Here is a 21,737-nt window from a genome sequence, read left to right as displayed (position 1 = left end):
TAATAATGTAAAGAATGAGTAATTATAAAAAATAACACAAAAAAGCTTTCATTCTTTTACAAATAATATCATTTTGACCTATTGTTTTAATGACTCGTCTCGGTGTGTCTCGACCAAGAGCAACCAAAATAAAAACTTCTTCTTTAATAGTATATTTGAATAGTCAAGCTTTTTGGAACCTCGACCTAGACGCTGATGGGATTGAATAAAATGGGGAGAAAAAAGAGGTAAAAGTTTTGGTCAATTGTTCTTGTATTCTCTATGTTCAAGTTATCTTGGAGAAGGGATGACTTACTCTCTTCTATTTTCTTTTTTCTCTAATTTGGTTTCTATTCATTTATGCTAGATTTTCTTATTTTAAATTTTGAAAAAAAGTTTACACATTTACCTTTTGGCCAAAAGGAAAAAAAAAGTCTCAATGACTTTCGAATTCACCGAGAAAATCAAAACAATAAACTCTTAAAAACTTCAACTCCACAAATTTGATCTTGGTCTTCATCCTGGTTGGTCATTGTCCTAATTAGAATTTTCACGAAGCATAAAATTGATGGTTCGATTGTGTCATATTTAAAAATTTTGTTTTAGTCTTGGTATCGATCCAGGGCCATATAATATCAAAATATACTATAAAAATAATTGACTAATCAGAATGCTATACGTGAAAGATGAAAACTTTTTGGTACTATTTCTGACTATCAACCCAAAAGAAGAATCCATCCTATTAAATTCCTCTCAAGTGAAAAGATTCTAATGACACTCACTTTGGTCGGTCACAAACCTTTACTTGACTCTTGGACATTATAACATTTTTATATTTAAGTCTTTGGAAAAATAGTTTTAATAACTTGGGGTCGAAGTTTCCCAAAAAAAAAAAAAAATAAAATAAAAAAAAATAAATAAAGGAGAGAGGCCTGTGGTTGTTGTGGCTTGGCTTCTATATATATGCTCACGGAGTCCCACAAAGACCTCTCCCCGCTCTCTCTCTCTCTCTCCTTCTCTCTCTCTCTAGCTCTCTGTTTTTTCTTTGAAGGTGTTGTGTTAGTTTCCATGGAGATGGGGGAAGGTCTGACTAAAGAACAAATGGATCAGCTTATAGAAGCTTTTCTTTTCTTTGACAAAAACAGAGATGGTGGGTCATTTTCTTTCCTTTTCTGGTTGAATTCTATTTGAAAAGTTCGATTTATGTCTTTATTTTTGGATTTGAATAAGCAGGTTGCATCACCCTTGATGAACTAAGAACCGAGATCAGAAACTTGGGTCAAAATCCAACAGAGGAAGAACTCAAGCAAATGATCAGTGAAGTAGATGCAGATGGGAATGGAAAAATTGATTTTTGGGAATTCCAAAAATTGATGTCCAAAATCATGGAGGTTTCTCATTTCATTTCATTTCTTTTCATCCCCCATGATTTTGAGTCTTTTTATTCTTCTAACATTTGAGATGCCATTTTCTGTCTGTCCTGATTTTAGGAAGAAACAGAGGAGAAACTCAAAGAGGCCTTCAAGGTGTTTGATAAAAACCAAGATGGATATATATCAGCAAATGAGGTATAAAAGTACAAAGATCTGATTCTTTAATAAACAAAGGCAAAAATCTTTTCAAATTTTTGAGCAAACCCATTAAAGAATGTCATCCTAACGAGCACAGATACAACACCACGTTAACATGGTGACATGTCATTTTTTTTAAAAGAAAATTTAGGACACAGACATACCAAAGACACGTTTATTAAAACATACATTTTTAAATGGAAGGAAATTCAAAGTTAATGAATTTATTTATTTCTACGCTTAAAAAATTAATTCGATATATTTCGCTCTCAAATTTTATTATTTTTGTCATATATATGTTGACTTAGTATAGGTAAGAAGTGTATGATGCATGTCTACCGAATGTTGTTCTTCTTTGGACTTAATACAACTAGTGTCTAACATATTTATTATACTAACAAGTGTCTGATACGTGTTCATTAAATGTCAGAGTGTCCAAGCGTCAGACATGGAAACATTAGCCAAACTAAAATGTTTGTGCTTCTTAGATGTCATCTATATCATGATTTATTTCTTGTTATTTTGCAGTTGAGCCATGTCTGTTTGATGCTTAATTTGGGGGAGAAGTTAACAGATGAGGAAGTTCTGCAGATGATCAGAGACGCTGATTTGGATGGAGATGGCCAGGTCGACTACCATGAGTTTGTGAATATGATGATGACTCAGGATGTGTCACAAATCCTACCAAAAAGAGGCTTTTTTTAATGATATGATTATACAACCAAAAAGAAACAAAACTAGATTGAGTGAATGACAAGAAAGATAACCCTTGTTTGATTTGTTCATATCTCCATTATTTTATTGTATTATCAGTGTTTGACTTCATGTCAAGTTGGAAGTCTAGAGGAAATTATGGTTTAAATACAAAGAAATGATATTGATGTATCCTATATTTTAATATGGTCTGGAAGCAAAGGAAAACAAAATAGCTTTAGTATGATGTGCAACAAGGACGATGTGAAATTTGAGATATTTTAAGAAATTTCTCTGATGTCAATGCAAATGTCGATGACGATGCCGATTTCAATGTGTATACCTTTTCAACTTGAGCTCAAAAGCCGCAGTCTGTGGTTGGTGTCTGATCATTCTTCCAAACAAAACAAGAAAGGTTGTCCGAATCTGTCAACTTCATTTCATTTTCTTGGTAGTTGGTAGTTACCAGTTTTCTTTGTAAAGACAAATACAAGTTTCATTTACAGACAAAGTTGCTTTCTTTCACATAAACTATCTTCATCCTGTTCAGAATATGATGCTAATTTCTGAACAATAGCAGTATTCCGCTTGAGTCTTGTTATGACGAGGCAATGTCGAAGTTCGATTTGATTCTTCGGTTTTTCCTTCTATATGAACATGAAAGCCAACGCCTAAAGATTTCTGCATTTCTGAGTTATATATACATACAACACTGAGTTCAATTACAGAATTTTTGGAGAGACCCGTTTTCCCTTATGAACCTGTTAATCCTGTTCACAAAAGAGAGTTCTACTCCACCAGAAAGAAAATTTCTGACTTTACCAAGCTAATGATTCACTTCATTAAGTAAAAATTATAGTCCCACAGTTATATTACATAAAAATGAAAATCCACTAACCAACTTCAAGAAAAGCATCACACATTTATATGTTACAACTTTTCCATATGCACACATGTTACAGGGGTAAGCCACTTCCTTAAATGACTTTATTCAGCTCAAGACACTTGACAGAATGTCAATTTTATATTACAAACAAGAGATAAAGTGTTTTGGTTGAAATCCATTTCTATGATGTATAAGATTTAAGCTGCTACAGCTTCAGGTTTGGGGATCCTCCCATTGTCTGCTGGAACCAAACTTTCGTAGTATTCGACCAATACGTTCCAGCCACCGGGACACATAAATCCATCTGGAGGGTTCTCCTTATTCCTTGCAAGATTTCGCATCTAACAAATAACAAGAAAAGACACCATCTCAGAATGTTTCAGTTTTTTCTTCAATGAAGGCTAGATTTCTAGTGAGGAGGAAAAAAATCTTTATTCTCCCTTTCTTTGTTTTATAGTTTTAGAGACAAAAGACAGTTATTTCCTGCTGGAAAAGATATGAAATGGCATCGATTCTCTCGAATTGCGGAGGTTGGTATGAGAAAGTACCTTGGTGCCTGATATGAAAAGAAAATCCTGAGGTCTTGAGGGATCAAAAAAGGCCATTTTACCTTGAGTTTTGTCATATGCAGCAACCTGCATTATAGTTGGAAGTTGGAACCAATAAGAAAGGAAAAGTAGAAATATGAAGTAATTGTGACAGAAAAGTTGGAAGTTCATATCAGTAACCTTGAAAGGAAGGATGTTTAAGCGCTCTAAACCAGGTGCCAGGCTCAATACTTTCTTCCCATGGTCAGCATCATATAGATCCCTTTTCTCAGTTGGATGGCCCATGCCTGCAGGATCTCGACCAACAATGTAAAAGTTAGCCCCTGCATTAATCCTTGCCTTTGCGTGCCACTGCACCTCGGTTGGACCGGCATAGTGCATCGGCGAAGGGAAAATGGAGATGACGGTTGTCTTGGGATCAAGAACGCCACCCTCAAGAACCTAATGAAGTGAATTTCAAGAGTTGAGTTAGTTGCATTGTGGTTAATATTTGAGGAAAATGGAAATATGATATAAAGTGGGTGGCTTAGCTAGGAACCTTTTGATGTTGTTTGATCCTCCAGTGAAGAGGAACATCATCAGCCTTGGTGTAGCCACCCAGTGGATTAAGCAAGAGGATGGGGTTGTTGTAGCCCATATTAAGAAGGCGACGACGAGTATCGGTCATGAGCAGAGCATGACCGTTATGCACTGGATTGCGTAGCTGGAAAGCAAACACTGCGTCGGCATTGCGGCTGGTGAACTCGTTGCGAAGTTGTGCAGGTGATAATCGAAAACGATCAAGGCCATCGTGGTACTTGATTGGTTCTATGACCTCTAGATCACCTCCTATCAGCCAGTTTCCAGCATTCTTAATAGCCTCATCAACATAAGGCAGCCCTGAAGCTGTTGTTCCCCATGTTCTTGCAATCCTTTCTTCCTTGGGGTGCTTGTAAATCTCAATACTGATTCAATCCAACAAAAACCATCAGACAAACTACTTCTCCTATGGATTTCTATTACAACATCTATGTAATTTAATTATAAGAACAAGGGTCGAAAGTTGGTTCGATTTTGTTTGTTTTGGGATCAATCAAGAATCAAATCAAACCAACCGATTTTATAAAGAAAAGATTCAAACCGATGTCTAATAAAGAACTTTTGAACATATTTCAATTGATTATGACGTTACTATAATCTAAACTAGGTGTTTTGAACTTACACCAATATATTGTATCCTTTTCAAAAAAAGGAAAAAAGGAATTCCACCAATATATGAGGTTGAAGTCAAGGGAAGAAAAAAGGCTGTAGTATACATATTATTACAATTCTACATACTTTTATGTTCGTACTTAATTTCTAATATACTTACATGATAATTATTAGATTTTTATACATTTTAAATTATAAATTTTATTCTGTTAATCATTAAAAAATAGGAGAAAAGATTAATGATACCTGTTTGAGAAACATTAATTAAAAAAACAACTTGAAATTAATTTTGAAATGGTGGGAGAAAAAGATGATAAATATGAGGGAAAGTAATATTCTATTCTCAAAGTTTTAACTATGGTTCTATTCTATTTCAAGATTTTACGATTTTACTCCTAAAGTTAGAGTTTAGTTTTCATTTGATCTCTGTATTTCAAAATGTTGCATTTCTATCATTGAGTATAGAATTTAATTCTCAATTGATCCCTAACTTTCTAGATTTTACACTTTAACTTTTGAATTTTTACTTATACTCTCTTTTGGTCATTGGTGTAACTTTTAATTAATTAGTCCAAAATAATTAGGGTTGTTTTTAAATATAGAAAAATTAACGGAAATATTTACAAAATATGACAAAATTTTAGAACTATTAATGATAGACACTGATCTATAAGTGATATTGATAGACACGGATAGAAGTCTATCAATGTCTATCAGCGTCTATCATTGATAATTAAACATTTTTACTATATCTTGTAAATATTTTCAATAGTTTTATCATTTGAAATAATTTTCCAAATAATTATGATGTGAATTTTTTAATAATTTTATTAGGGATGAAAAATTAATGAAAATTATTTATGTTATTTAAAAATAGTTAATAAAAAATTAACTCAAATGCTAATATTAGGTATTAATGAAAATTCAAGAGTAAAAGTGTAAAGTCTTGAAATTTATAGACCAAATAAAAACTAAATTCAAAATTCAAGGATAAAATGTTATATTTTGAAACTAAAAGTTTAAATAAAAATTAAACTCAAAATGATTTAAAACCTAACAACTAAATAAAAATCATACTCAAAATTTAGGGAACATAAATTTATTTTACTTTTTTCCTTTTTTGAGCATACCTAAATTCTTTCTTAAAGCTCATTTGTTTCATTGATATTGTCATGAGATTTTAGACTGACATTTAATATATGTGTTTGTATTATAGGATTTCATTTTTTAATATCCACGATATTATTATCCTGAGAATTTTAAAACCTATATTACAATGGGTTTTTAGTACCCTCCATACTTGTGGAATTTTTATACCTGAGAGATGAATAAAGTATGATTAATTAATAAATTAATATCAATTAATTATAAATATTAATTTTAATTAATTATTAAATATAAATATATTATTTAAACTTAATAAGTTTCAAATAGTACATTTATCATTTATCATTAATATTTTATGTATCTTAACTATTCAATATAAATTTTATCATTAATTATTTATATTCTACTTAATTAATATTTATTAATTAAATAAAATAATTTAAATAATATTTAATTAAAAAGATTAAGATGTTTTAAGTGATTAAATAATTAATCATATAACAATATATTAAATAATTAAATTTAATTATGACTATTTACATTTGATTAGATAATTATTTAGTTTTAGTTTCTATCTACAAAATTTACCATTCATTTAACTTACATACATTAATCATTGGAAAATTCTTATAAATGGAAAAGATATGAAACTATTTACACATAGCAATAGTTTATTATATATGTAAATAGTTTAGCTCATTTTCTAAATTCAAACACAGATATTAATTATCTTAGATATATAAATTTCAGATATTTATTCATGTCATGACACAATATCTGCAATCCGAACCGCCTCTATTTTTTTAATTTTTTTTTTATTAAAAGCTTTATATTGCCTTAGCTATGAAAGATGAACAAACAATACACGTGTCAGCTGCACTTCTATTCCTATGGCTATGGATCCATTTTATGAGAGTCACATCAGTTCATTCGAAATTTACCACCGATCAAGGTTTGAAATATCGATGTCGATAAAAATATTAAGATCATGCCTTTATGAAAATATCGATAAAAATTTTGAGAAACTTTATGGAAATTGATGAAAATTGATGAAAAATGTTATAATTAGATAAGAAAACTTTAATTGTGATTGAATTAGATTATAACGGATCATTTTTAATCATCATTTCTATAAAGTATGCCAATACTTGGGTGTATATAGTAAAATAGTTGTGCAAATATCTCGCGTATATTGTAAAATACTCGTGCAAATGTCGATGCGAGAGTAGAAATTTTAAAAAGACATTGAAAAATAATTACAAAATAATATCAGATATTGAAAATTAATTACAAAATTAAACAACATATATAAAATAATTATAAATTGTTTGTTATAAAATGGGATACAAACAAAAAAAATCATAACAATAAACTAACATAACATAACATAGTAAGGATAGAAAAATCATAACATTAAACATAAGAGAGATGTAAAAAGCATAACAATAAACAAAACACAACGTAATGGAAAGAAATAAGAAAAAGAAAAGTGTAGATAGAGATTGAGAGAAAATGAGAAAAATATTAGAGAACTCACTTCAATTCAAGATTGAGGTGAAATGTATGAAAGTTAAATGAAAAAGATTTGAATGAAAATATGTAATTTCTTGAAAATAAAAAAAATTTATGATAAAAGAGAAAAAACTTTCACTGAACTAGCATAGTCAATTGTTAAAAAAAAATTTCGAAAAATTTCGATGAAAATATTGAAATATCGATAAAAATTTAGAAATTTCAAGAAACTAGGAGAAAATTGAAATTTCCTCGTACTGAAATTTCGAGTCTGTTAAAATTTCAATTTTCAGATTTCGATCGCAATTTTAAACTATACTCTAGACGAACATATATACAAATATAAGAAAATATACCACAGCCCTAAATTTATATATAATATAAAAAGATTTAAATATAATATAAAATAGGGTACAATACCTTTTTTTTGTCCATTGTTTTAGAGGAAGTTTTCATTTAGTTTTTAAGTTTTAAAATGTTACACTCTTATCCATGAGTTTTGAGTTTAATTTCTATTTTATCCCTAAATTTCAAAATGTTATATTTTTATTTATGGATTTTAAGTTTTGTTTCAATTTGGTTTTTGTGGCTTCAAGATTTATACTTCTAACCTTTTTTTTCCAATTAAATACTCATTTTAGTCCTTTGTGTTAATGTCTCATAGTTAATTTAGAAGAATTAAATTAAATTTCACCAATTTTTCACCACAAATAAAATTAATTTAAAAGTCCACATCATAATTATTTAAAATTAATTAACTAAAAGTTAACGTCAAATACCAAAGTGACCATTAATAACAACTTGAAGATAAAAGTGTGAAATACCGAAATCTAAAGACCAAATGAAAACTAAACTCAAAATTCAATGGTAAAAGTATAACATTTTGAAGCATATGAGCTAAATAAAAATTAAACTCAACACCCATGAAAAATTAAACACAACACATGAGTAAAAGTATGATATTTTGAAACTTATCCTTTGTTTGAATTCAAGAAAGTTTAAGAAATAATTTTAAATTATGAGATTTGAAATCCGAGAAATGAATTTAAATTGATTACTTTGTTTGGAACGAGAAAAGTTTAAAATGAATTATTAAAATTAAGGGTTTGGAGGGTAACTGAATGAGACAAGAAAGTTAAGAATTTACTAATTCAAGTTTTTAACTATGATATTTTAATTGAAAGTTAGAATCTGACATAGTTAATTAATACCTCGTTTAATAATCATTTGAATTTTTATTTTTGTTTTTGAAAATTAAGCTTATATACACTTCTTCTAACTTCAAATTTGTTCATCTACTTTTTACTAATGATTTAAAAAAAGTAGCTTTTAACTATATATATATATATTTTAGAAATTGGCTATGAACTCAACTATTGTATTTAACAAAAATACAAATTATTGTAAGAAATGAGGAAAAAATTTGCTTAATTTTCAAAAAGAGAAAAAAAATGAAATGATTACCAAATGAGGTATAAGTAATTTACTTTCCGTTCTTATAAAATCTTGTAAAATCATAGCATTCTAATAATGAATTTTTTTTAAAAAAAAGTAAAAACGAGATTTGAAATCATTTTGGATTTTAAAACCGTTATGTTTCCTACCCTAACAAACAACATAATTCATTTGCAATCCCTAAAATTCATGAGGAGATCCCAAACAAGTAAACCATCAAATGTGAAAATTAGATTTAAAATTTAAGGACTAAAACATCTAACTTTTTTTTCCAATAAAAATTGGAATTTCTTCCCTTAATGATTCTAGTTCTAACAACGGCCGACTAAAACATATATGATTAAAACTAAAAGTAGAGATTCGAATCCCTACCTACTCTGAAAATGACATAATAATTTGAAAGTTCTTTTTTCAAAACTTAAATTCAAAGTTAATATTCATTAAAAATAAAAAACCCAAAAAATTTAAAAATAAATATCAAAGGAAAAGAAAAGGAAAAACAGAGTTGAACAAAAAGCATAATCTTACTTTTTGAGAATTGCAACTGGGCGATCATCAGAGCCAAAGAGCGCAACCTTAGAGGAGGCGGCGATTCGATTCTTGAGGTCATCATCAATGGCCAAAACGATCGGCACCGACATGTTAACAACCAATCCATTCACACGGAGCGAATTGAAATGAAGCGTTTGGAGGAACTCGGATTCTCTCATGAATCCGGTGAGAGGGCTAGCCCAGCCCTCACTCAGAACGTGAACCCATTGCAGATCGATTCGCGAGAGCTTGATTCGAGGCAGACTCAGAGCCTCCCGATTCTTCGAAGCCCTCATGGATTCCTCCACAATAAGCTCCACAAGTTTTCCCCCGTCCGGGTCGATCAACCCGCCGGAGACCCGGATCCGATGGTGGCGGCTGGTTTTTATGAGAGGAATTGGGAGTTTAATCGGTGGGGTGAAGGTTTTGGTGAAGGTTATTGGAGATTGGGAGATGGGATTTGAAGGTTTGATGAAGGCGGCAGCCATAGACGCCATTGGAGGTGATGACCCGAGGTCAGGGCCGGGCTCTGTTTCGGTTCCGGTCTTCTGTGTTTCTTCTTCAGCAAAGGGGGTTTTAATAATTAATGGTACGGATAAATTGGTTTATTATGTGCCAAAACCAAAATGGGTATTTTTTTTTAATTATTATTTGGAATTATTAATTAAAAAAATATATGAAATTGGTTCTTAACTTGTTTGGTGATTGACATGTATTAAATCTTTCTATTATATATTTATTGTAATAATATATTTTTTTTAATTTTCCTTTATTATGCTTTACCTCCCTCCCACAAACTAATATTTGGAATTTATATATATATATATATATATATGTGAAGATCATATGTCTGTGTTTGGTTGTAGAGTTATTTGGTCTGAATTCATATGTTTGTGTTTTGGGTGTAGAGTTGAGTTTTTAATTCAGAAATTCTACCCATCTTTATTTGAATAAAATATAGATTGCAATTTTTTCTTTTAATTGTTGATTTTTTTTTCTTTCTTTTTTGGACAATGAACAACAATGAACTCATTACATATCTTGTAGAAATATGGTTAAATGAAATGAGAAACCAAAGAGAAATCAAAACTTTTGATTCCTAATTTTTCTAATTTCATTATCATCTTCTTATTTTTTTTCTTCTTCTTGATGTTGCACTATATCTTCTTTCTATTGTTGCTCTATATTTTTATATATGTAATGATTTTTTAATTAAATCTCTCCCCCAGCATCTTAGCAGCCAATAAAATGCCACCACATTTCTTCATGAATTTCACTTTCAATTCCTCTAAATTTGGAGGATCATCAGAGAATAAATCTCTATTTTTCACTAATTCTTGCTATAAGTTTTTTTTTTATATGTTACATACTTTTCAACTATGTATTTACTTTTTCTCTAAATGTTCTTTAACACTCATTTGAAATGAAAATATATTTTTACAATTTTTACGTATAAATATTACACTTAATATAGACAGAATAATGTTTTTGTAGTCGGAGGTGGTTGTCGGAGCCTACGAAGGTGCTTGTTGGAGTTGGTCATCGGAGTTTGTTGTCGGAGCCTGAAATTGGTCATTGGAATTGGTTGTCAGAGGAATTGGTTGTCAGAGTTGGTTGCACGAAGGTTATCGAAGCTCGGAGTTGGTCGCACGAAGGTTATCGAAGCTCGGAGTTGGTCACTGGAGTTATCATCGGAGGTGGTTGTTGGAGCCCGAATTTCATCGTCGGAGTTGTCGTCAGAGGTGGTTGTTGGAGCCTGGAGTTGGTTATCGAAGTTATCATCAGAGGTGGTTGTTGGAGCCTAAAGTTAGTTTGCGGAGTGTGTCAGTGGCCGATGGGTGAAACCATTAAAAATATTGGAAGAAAGGAGAGTTGGGGTGAGTTGATAAAATATACCAACTCAACTTCACCAATAATGAGTTGATATATTATACCAACTCAACTCAACTAATGTCGGTGAGCCAAACATTCCCTTAAATTGTTAAATTTACTAAATGATGATTCAATATTTTGATTTTTTTTTTTGGGTCTTTAATTTGAAAGTCGTGTTTATTTGGTTTTTGAAGTTTCAAAAGTAATATGTTTATATTTTCTCATAACGGTTTTTATTTACAAATTTGTTTAGTTGTTATATATTAAAAATCTTTATATTAATGCAAATTATGATAAAGGATGACTATTAAATACTTTGAACTAATAATTTAAAAATATTTTCATTGATCAAAGGTGGCTATCGATGTTAGTTGTAAGAGTTGGCTAGTGGAAGGTAGTGATAATCGACGATAACTATGGTGGAGTTGAGGTAGAGGAGTAGTAAGGCTATTTTGATAATTTTATGTACTATATAAATTAGGAGAGATTAACCCTTAAACAATCAAAACCATTTTTCTAAAAATTAAAAGAAGTATAAATACTAAAAGATATGAATTGCAAAAATTCAAGCTCTTTTAGCTAAACTCGAAAGAAGTACAAATACTAAAATTTAATCATTATAATATTTATCGTGCAACTATTAACCAAGTTTTATATAGTCTCTCAAAACTCTAAATGCATGACACATCATCAATGGAAAGACAACTTAACATGGGCAAAAAGACTAAAATTGAAAACAATAAAATTATTTTCAAAATATTAAGACCACATTTGGTAACCATTTTGCTCTTTATTTTTGTTTTTGAAAATTAAGCATATGAACATTACTTCCATCTCTAAATTTATTTCTTTGTTATTTACTTTTTATCAATGGTTTAAAAAACAAACTAAATTTTGAGAACCAAAAAAAGTAAATTTCAAAAAGTTATTTTTATTTTTAGAATTTGGCTAAGAGTTCAACCATTGTACTTAAAAAAATGCAAATCATTGTAAAAAAATGTGGATGAAATAAGCTTAATTTTTAAAAAATAAAAATAAAAAACAAAATGATTACCAAATGAAGCCTAAATAAACCAGTTCATATCATTTAATCTCCTAGTTTTAAAATTGATTTCTAATTTTTTTTTTCTCTTGAAGTTTGAAATCATTGACTTATAATTAGTTCGAGGTAAAAAAAAAAAAGAAAAAAAGAAAAGAAAACGTAGTTTCAACTCAAGGACCGATGAAAAATCAAAATCTAACCTCAATATGTCACTTTTGAAATGATCAGGACAAAATATAAACTAAATTTAAATAGCAAGTATGAGATTGTTAGTTTTAGAAACCTAATAACCAAATAAGAAATAAGTTTAGATCTTAAGAACTAAAAATTGTAATTTACTAGTTAGAAGTTTAGGAATCAAAATAATATATACAAATAATGACTAAACGACTAAAATAGACCTTTCTAAAGGTCAAAGAACACAACATCCAAAATGGGACTTCTCATATTACTTTGTTTGATTTAAAAAATATAAGATATATATTTTTTAAAATTTAAAAATTACTTAACAAATATTGACATATATTTATTTTAGTAGGATAAATATGAATATGAGAGTTTGAATCTCTAATCTCAAGAGAAAGAATATACTCAAATTAAGAGTTATGCTTATTTTAGGGAAAAAAAAATCTAAGATGTATGTGTACTTTTTCTTTTCATATTTTGATGATCAAATATAGGTCGGATTTTCTAATTACTATAGTTTTCTTAAAGTAAATTTCCTCAAGTAATTCATAAATACTATCATAACATAATATTATTTTTTTAAAAACACAATAATACTTCGATTTCTATTATTTTCACCCTCGAATTTTTAATTTCTTCAAACCTATTTGATGATTTGAAGTTTATTTCATTTGTTAATAAAAACTTGTGATTTTTCTTTTTTGTGCGATTAAAAGCAAGATTTAGGTTTTAAACATACTATAACATAATTTCCACTAATAACATAGTTTTCAATATTTCAAAAAAAAAAAAAAAAAAAACTTCTAAATGTAATGATGGAAATTTAATTATTTTTAATTAATGTGTGTTGGGTAAATGTGGCTATCCTACAAATCTTTAAAATCAATTTATAATCTTTTTTTAAAAGATTGTAAATTTGAAGTGGATTCTCAAAGTATGGAAAAATATTGTCAAAAAAGAAAATCAATAGGGAACTCAAGTTGAAAATATTAATTAATTGAATTTAGTGGAGTTTATTTATTTATTTTTTAAGAATAGTTTAGTGGGGTGTTTGATTAAGGCTAATGGATGTGGACTTTGTTACCATTTATTTTACATAGCTTTTTATCAATGCTAATCTTAACTTTTGGGCAGAGATAATAAGAGCAAAAATGTTCATAAAAGAATGCATTATTGCCTTTTGAAAGGACATTGCATTACACATCTCTTTAGCTTTTCAAAATTATATGTAATTTCTTTTTATTGATAAAATAATGAAGAAAACTTTATCTATCTAACCCTGATCTGATTAACTATAAACCTTTTTTTTATTTAATATATTTCTATTATTTTTTAAAAAAGTAATTTAAAAATAGTCCTATTTTGAAAATTAACGAAAATATAGCTCAACTAACGTATAGTATTATCAACTACGATATTGGTGATTTGAAACCTCCCGCCCCTTATTGTATTAAAAAAACAAAAGAACAATTACAATGAATTTTCTACTTTTTCAACTTTTATCTTTAGCTTTTGAGTTTTATCGATGAACATTAAACAATTTGAAAAAATATATAAATCTCATTCTATATTTTATAAATTTAATTAAAAATCGAACATATCAAAGTCATCAAATATTAATCCACTTCTCAACGCTCTCCTAATAGAATAATATTTATTAAATTTTAAGTTTTTTTTTTTTTCTAATAAAGAATAATTGAAATTATTAGATTCAATTAAAAAATTCTAATTAATTAAAATATTTGTACTATACAATTCACAAAATAATATGAGTAATTGGGTAATTGTTTTAAATGGTAAAGCTGTTAAAAATATTTTTAAATATAACAAAATGTCACCATCTATCAGTGATAGACTGTGATAGATCACGATAGACATCTATCACTGACATTGATAAATGTTTATCGCGATCCCTGATAGATAATTACATTTTGTTATATTTATAAATAAGTTAGCTCAACATCGTCTATTTGAAAGCAGTTTGAAAATAGATTAAAAGCATTTTAAGTGTTAATAAAAAAAAGGTAATTAATGAGTAATTTCTCCATCATTTCTTTGGTTCATTTTCAAAGAAAAAGAAATTAAAAACCCTTAGGGAAAAAAGTCTAATCTCCAAGAAGATAATAAAATCTCATATTTCATGAGATATTTTCATCCAAAGATAATAGTTGTCTAAATTTTAAGAAGTAGACATTTGAAACAAACGTGAGTACTTTTTTTACATCTTAAAACCCTTGGAACAAACATGACCAACAAAAAGAATCGAAAACTTCACAGACTTATATTATGTTTTTTACTTTTGGCAATATTTCTGAAATAATGACAAAAAGATCAATATAAATGTAATAGATTTTTTAAAATGTTAATTATTTGTAGGAAAGTTGTCCGAAATAGCCCGAAATTATTTCATCATTTTACATTCAAGCACACTTTTTTAAAACTTGTTCAAATAGTTTTTTCGGTCCTTGTCAACCGAGATCAGCCTCGAGATTTAAGCGAAACGTTATATCATTTGAACACATAGGAAAGAACTAAAGATATTTTGCGACTTCCTTAGTTTTTGGTTTAGTTACAGATTGCATCTTTAAGTTTTTAACTTTCCTAGGGTTTAGAGTTTATATGAAAATTTGAAACCATCTGCTTGGGGTATTCTGGTTGTTTTCATTTTTTTGGATGTGTGGTTTGAACATGTGGGGGGTTTTCTGGTTTTGTTGGGAGGAAAGGTGTGGATTCAACCCGGAACAAGTCGAATCACACTCAAGACTTTCTGGATTTTGAGGGTTTTGGAATTTTGTATGTGATCTCGGTGACTATCTCGCCTGAGATAAGAACCGAGACCAAACACTTAATGCCTTAAACCCTCAAGCTCGAGGCATGCCTTGGTCCTAGAGGCACGAGATGGAAGCTTATTTCAAACATTGTTTTCAATCTTGGTCCCCGATCTCTCTCGGGATCTTCGTTAAGATCGAAAACAGTTTACTTGCTAATGGTCAAATTTTTGTGGTTTTGTTTGTTGGTTTGGTCTTAAATTTAGTTCTGTTTTTGCTTTGTTTTATAGATGACACTAGTACCCAAAATCTTTACAACCCAATATTTTCCTACTAACTTAACTTCTTGTTCCCATCTTTGAAAAACAATTTCTATAATTAAGGATAAGTTAATACATGTTATTTTGAAGAGATTTTGAATACTTCGAAGTGAAAGCAATCAAATGCATTCGTATCTCTATTATCGTTTTACAGAACTTCAAGAATATAAAGTGATGGAAATTAAGGATAAACAAATTAAATCTAAGCATGCTATTCTACTTTTAATAGGAAGGTGAAGGGATCGAGAGAAACTCACCCTTGAAGAACATGTCTTCTCGCTTCCTCTCCATAGCACGAATATGAACACTGCTTCTCTCGATCTCCTGAACTTGGCACTATCACGAACACAGTAGCAATGAAGAAGATACCACCACAATGTCTTCCTCATTATTCTCAAGGATGAAAATAACACAGTGGACTTGCTTTAACTTTGGTGAAAAGGGAGAGGTATTTTCTTTGAGAACCCATTGAGAGAAAAAACAGCACGGAGAGAAGGAGAGGGATGAAGAAGATGATTCACTGTGAAGCTTTTCATGTTTTTTTTTTCTTTTTCTCTCTCTGTCCTACAAGTATATGTGTTACATGTATATGACAGATTGAGGGGTTGAGGGAGTTATCACAATAACTCCATCATCTTTTTTTAAAAATACAATATTCAAATAATTTGAACTATATATTAACTAACTTAATATAAAGAAATATTAAACTCTATGTTATATCATATATAACATATAACCTATAGTTTATGATATCACATATAATATAACCTATAGGTTTTAATAAATCACATTCATATAAATTAATATCTGAATCACTTTCAAATAACAACTTTTCTTATCAAACTATATAGTTTTAATATGGATCATATTCACATTATTTTAACATATAGTTTCCATATGAATCATATTCATATAATTAATATTTGAATCATATTCAAATTTTTATTTCTCTCATAAAACTATATATATAGATTTAATATGAATCATATTCACATTAATTTTTACATATAATTTCTATATGAATCTTAGTCATATAATAAATACTTGAATCATATTCCTGTCGAGAGTTAGGAACGAAGGCCAAGCTGGATGGGCATAACTCCTGATGAATGAAATAATTTGTCAAGAGTTGTGTAGGAACTTTCGAAGATTACGATAGCATGTCAGGAGTTCTGATTTAAAAACCCCAAATCAAACCCCCAATTTCAGATATGTTTACTTCCTTTCTTCTAACCCTAGCACACAGAACAAAAACCCCAAAATCGAACTAGCTGGTTTCGACTGTCGTCCGTTTGTTCTTCCATCGTCTGTCGCCGTTCGTCCTTTAATCGTTCGTCGCCTAAATCGAACCAGTCGTTCATCCATCGTCCGTCGTCATTTGTCCATCGTTTTCCATTCGTCGTTCGTCATCAATCGTCTGTTCGTCCTTCAATCTTCAAGGCAGCTGGTCGTCGTTGGTTGAAAACTACTTTTGGTGAGTTAAAATTTGACTCTTAGAGTTGTTCGTTGCATATATTATATTTTATATCCTTGGTGTTATGTTCCATATCTATCATAATGGATGTTTAGTACCATAAATTTCACATAGTTAGAAAATTATTTTCAATTAACTTTTGATAATTCATTATGATTGTATGGACATAAGTGTTAAAACTTTGGTAATAAATGAATTGTTTCCTTTGTAAGAATAAAACGTAAGTAAACAAATAAATAAATTGATTTCTACATGAAGAGTTTTGTAAATTAATTTAGCATTAATCTCCTTTTGGCATTGATTTTGGTGAATAGGTTTGTAGGATGACAGGGTAATGAAAGGAAAGCATAAATGAGATTGGTCATACTTGTTGAGTTGGAGTTTTTTTCTTATAAAGTTGTAATATTACCTCAACCTTATAGTTGTGAATGATTACGGACCCTTGATCCATAGCAAAAAAAAAAAAAAAAAAAAGGTATTTTGAGGGTAATATGATTCATTGAAAGATTTTGATTTACTAAAGAGATATATATACAAAGGCTTTTAAATGATCTTTATCTTTTGTGTAACGTGTTCTCTCTATCTCTATCTCTTGAAATTATGAATTTGGAAGTGTTATGATGTTCCTAGAAGATAGTTGTGCTTTTAACCCTCCTTCCAATTTCTTTTGCTATGTTATTGTCCTATAGCTTTGTTGATAAGGTGTTTGTGACTTCTATTGAGATTTGTTTTAATGTTAATTAATGAATTTTTTTTAGTTTGCTTGTTGAAATTTATTAGCCATGAATGAAAATGACATTTTCAGTTTAGATTGATATATATGTAGGTAGGAAGAATTATTAAAATCTAAGGAATGTAACTATTTATTTATTTATTTATTATTATTTTTTTATAAGACATAGCTTTGCTAAAAAAAAGTAAGACTTGACTAAATTTTACCTTAAATGAAAAGATGACGTGATGAGATTTTATTCCCCATGCTCATTATTCATGAACCACCATCTATTAAACTGTTTCATTTTGATCTTTGTACTATTCATTATCTAAATAATACAAGTTATAATTTGATTTGGATTAAGAGTTGGTCAGAAAAGGTTTATTTTTAAGGATGAATAAAAAATGGATCAAACTTAAGAATAAGTTATCATGGGAGTATAAAGAAGTTATCAGAGGAGTATAGAGAAGGAGTATCACAGTTTTTAGATGTGGCTAAGTTTCATGTTAATGATTCTAGACGAATAAGATGACCATGCAAGTTTTTAGATGTGGCAAAGTTTCCTTGTTTTGTAGGATTTGTAGGATTCACCTTATGGTTTTTATTTTTTGGTAGGATGCTATTTGGAGATGATGTTGGAAATGTTGTTGGAGATCATGTGTTGGAGATGCAGTACTGGAGACGTTGTTGAGAGTTCTTTCTTCTATGTATTTGTAAAGACTACTTTTTATGTAAAACATTTTGCCAACTTTTCTCTATTTTGTGTAATAAAGAATACTATTGACTTTGTATTTTTTTTTTTTTTTTTTGTTTTATTCTTATGTGAATATGAAATATTTTTGAGTTGTTTAATAATGTTATATATTTTAGGTTATTCAGATCAAATTTAAAAAAAAAGACTCTCCTAACGAAAAACGTCGCCAGCCGTCGGGAGTTCAAGTTTAGATTTTGAATTTATGAAATTAAACTCCCAATGACTTACCAGCCGTCAGGAGCTTGAAGATATCCCAACGATGTCTATACATGCGTCGGGAGTTCCAAACTCCCGACGGCTTGTGTTTCCGCATCGAGAGTTGTACTCCCGACGGACATATCCCGACCAAACTCTCGATGATAAGTTTGTCATCGGGAATGGAACTCCTGACGTATTTTTTTAACATTTTCCAATGATTTGAAGTGTCAGGAAAGAGGTGTTTTCTTGTACTGATTATATTAATTGTAACTTATACAATTAGTTCACTTTAATTAATTTGAACAATTCAAATTAAACCAAAATTAATTCAATTCTCATTAGTCCTTATTGAGCTAACTAAGGAGACCTTATGAACCTATAGATTGAAGCTTCAATAATACTTTATTACTTAATTAAACTTTTTAATTAAATTAATCAACCTTCATCAATTGCCGTCACTCCACTAAAGATCGACAGCTACACTCTTCGCACTATAGATATATTTTTGTATCTATTGAATATAACCAATCAATAGTGCGTTGACCCTTCACAAATTGCTCGTAAGTATAACAGAGGTCAAAATTACCTTTTTACCCTTGTAGTTACATCTAACTTCTAAATTACTATTGAATACTCTAATGAACAATTAGTTATAGTCCATCTATAATTGAATCCCTTTCGTTTCAGGAGAGGGTGAGGTGCCTCATTGTTCAAGCCCCAGAATTGCCCATAAGGGAGCAATTTATCTACTTACCTTAACAAAACACTATTGACACTAAATAACAATATTGATAAAAAAAAATGATAATCTAGTCAATCAATATCAACCAACAAGAGTAAACAATTAAAATTAAATGCAAAAATAATTAGGAAAAAGTTAGAGAAGAAGACACTGTGATTTTTATAGTGGTTCGGTCAAACACGGCTTACATCCACTTTTCCAAGTTCCTCTTGGGACTTCGATGTTTGATGCTGACAAACCGTAGAAAAAAAATAACTTGAAATGCATATAACCATAGCAACACATGTGATTAATAAGTAATTTCAAGATCAAGTATACATATCACCACAAATATCATGCTTGAAATTCATTTAAAAGAATTAAATTCTTCACTTTAATTAATTCTCCCCCTAAATAATACATTCAATAGAAATAATCATGACACATTTTTCTTATACTTCTCCCCCTTTGGAATCATAAAAAAAAAATGTAAACATACAAGTGTTCCCCCTAAAAATATGATATATACAAAGATTCCAATTCTCCCCCTTTCAGTATGCATTGTATAATAATATCAAGTAAGATAGGAAATCAATATGCATCACAACAAATAGTACCAAGTTCAAGCCTATTTTTACAAAAACTTTCTTCATTCAAAGGCTTTGTAAAAATATTTGCTAATTGATTATTAGAGCTTACAAATTCAAGAGTGAGATTACCATTTTGCACATGCTCTCTAATAAAATGATGCCTAATATCAATATGCTTAGTCCTAGAATGATGAATAGGATTCTTAGTCAAATTAATAGCACTAGTATTATCACAAAACATGGGCACACTATCAAATCTTAATCTAAAATCACAAAGAGTTTGTTTCATCCAAAGAATTTGTGCACAACAACTAGCAATTGCAATATATTCCGCTTCGGTAGTGGATAAAGCAACCATTTTTTTTTTTACTAAACCAAGATATTAAGGAACTACCAAGAAATTAGCAAGTCCCACTAGTACTCTTACGATCAAGTAAACTACTGGTAAAATCTGGATTGGAATATCCTACCAAATTAAATTCAACATTTCTAGGATACCACAAGCATATATCAATAGTTCCAAGCAAATATTTAGATATTCTTTTTGAAGAAAATTGGAAGCGAGATTTCCATGAGCAGCGGAAGAACGATAATTCCAAATTACAATCATGAATACACAATGCATTTACAGTCGACTTTAAAACAAACGGTTATGCAATTAACAGAGATTTAGCATGAACAATACAAATGCATAAAGCGATCAAACTCTACGCATAATAGCAGACGTGTCTCCACGCTCCGTTGCGCACGAACGTTCGAATAACAGCAGCCTCGAACACTCGATCTACACCACTGCAACGCCGCAACGAACATAGAATGAACACTTCACACTCGTCCTCAACGATCTCCTCGACACGAACTCTTCGCACTCGTCCTTTAACGATCGCCTTGGCCACGAACTCTTCAGCGACACGAACGGCCTCCACAGCACCACGAACGACCTTCAGAAAACCTCGACGGTGTCGAGTTGAGTTTGACACCACCAAAAAGACAACCTTGGTATTCTCGGTGTGAGAATCCAGAGGGTGGCTCTGTTGGACTTGTGTGTGAGGCAGACGAAGGAGGAAACACTGATCACGTATACGACTGGGCAAGTGGGAGATGGCGAAGACCTATCGTATAGGTTGATGCCTAATCGTTTAGATAAAGCTATGCGATCGTCTAGCAAAATCTATGCGATCGTTTAGTCTATTGTTTAGCTCGATCTGTCGCCTACAGACACTACACGATCGCTTATCTTGAGCCAATGATCGTCTAGCAAAACTATGTCGTTTAGTAAATATTGCACGATCATTTAGCTCTACTCTGCACGATCGCTTAGCTTGCCAAGCCGTCGTTTAGTAAATTCGAATTTACTTGACGACCTCGTGAGTTTTTTTTTGCACGGAGAGAAAACTCAAAACTTTTTCAATCTTTTGTAAAACCTTATTTTCAAAATACGAAAGCCAATTTTCCTTTTAAACTCACGGTTACCATGATTCAATAACCACCCATTACTTTGGTTATTTAAAAGAAAAAAATAATTATCCAATAATTAATATTATCATAAATATAAATGATAATCAACTTATCATACTATATTTATAACCTATAGTTTTAATATTTCATCTCATGAAACATATAA

General features: G+C 30.0%; 3 protein-coding genes across 3 annotated transcripts; 2 read left to right on the top strand and 1 right to left on the bottom strand.

Moving 5' to 3' along the window:
* Nucleotides 1-934: 934 nt before the first annotated feature.
* On the top strand, nt 935-2,435 carry LOC120092962 (calmodulin-2/4-like). Its single transcript, XM_039051230.1, has 4 exons — nt 935-1,129; nt 1,213-1,370; nt 1,470-1,547; nt 2,079-2,435. Exons 1-4 carry the CDS (start codon nt 943-945, stop codon nt 2,253-2,255), a joined length of 600 nt encoding a protein of 199 aa, XP_038907158.1. The 5' UTR covers nt 935-942; the 3' UTR covers nt 2,256-2,435.
* A 624-nt stretch (nt 2,436-3,059) lies between these two features.
* LOC120092961 (ATP sulfurylase 1, chloroplastic-like) lies at nt 3,060-9,999 on the bottom strand. Its single transcript, XM_039051229.1, has 5 exons — nt 9,471-9,999; nt 4,216-4,621; nt 3,858-4,118; nt 3,678-3,764; nt 3,060-3,470 (listed from the first exon to the last, which is right to left on the bottom strand). The coding sequence occupies exons 1-5, from the start codon at nt 9,968-9,970 to the stop codon at nt 3,327-3,329; spliced, it is 1,398 nt and encodes a 465-aa protein (XP_038907157.1). The 5' UTR covers nt 9,971-9,999; the 3' UTR covers nt 3,060-3,326.
* Nucleotides 9,935-11,479, top strand: LOC120092963. The gene is made up of 2 exons (XM_039051231.1): nt 9,935-10,062; nt 10,968-11,479. Exons 1-2 carry the CDS (start codon nt 9,945-9,947, stop codon nt 11,276-11,278), a joined length of 429 nt encoding a protein of 142 aa, XP_038907159.1. The 5' UTR covers nt 9,935-9,944; the 3' UTR covers nt 11,279-11,479.
* The last annotated feature ends 10,258 nt before the right edge of the window (nt 11,480-21,737 follow it).

The sequence above is a fragment of the Benincasa hispida genome, chromosome 12 (assembly GCF_009727055.1).
Source record: "Benincasa hispida cultivar B227 chromosome 12, ASM972705v1, whole genome shotgun sequence".
Classification (NCBI taxonomy): Eukaryota; Viridiplantae; Streptophyta; class Magnoliopsida; order Cucurbitales; family Cucurbitaceae; genus Benincasa; species Benincasa hispida.
This window is presented reverse-complemented; position numbering and strand designations above follow the sequence as displayed.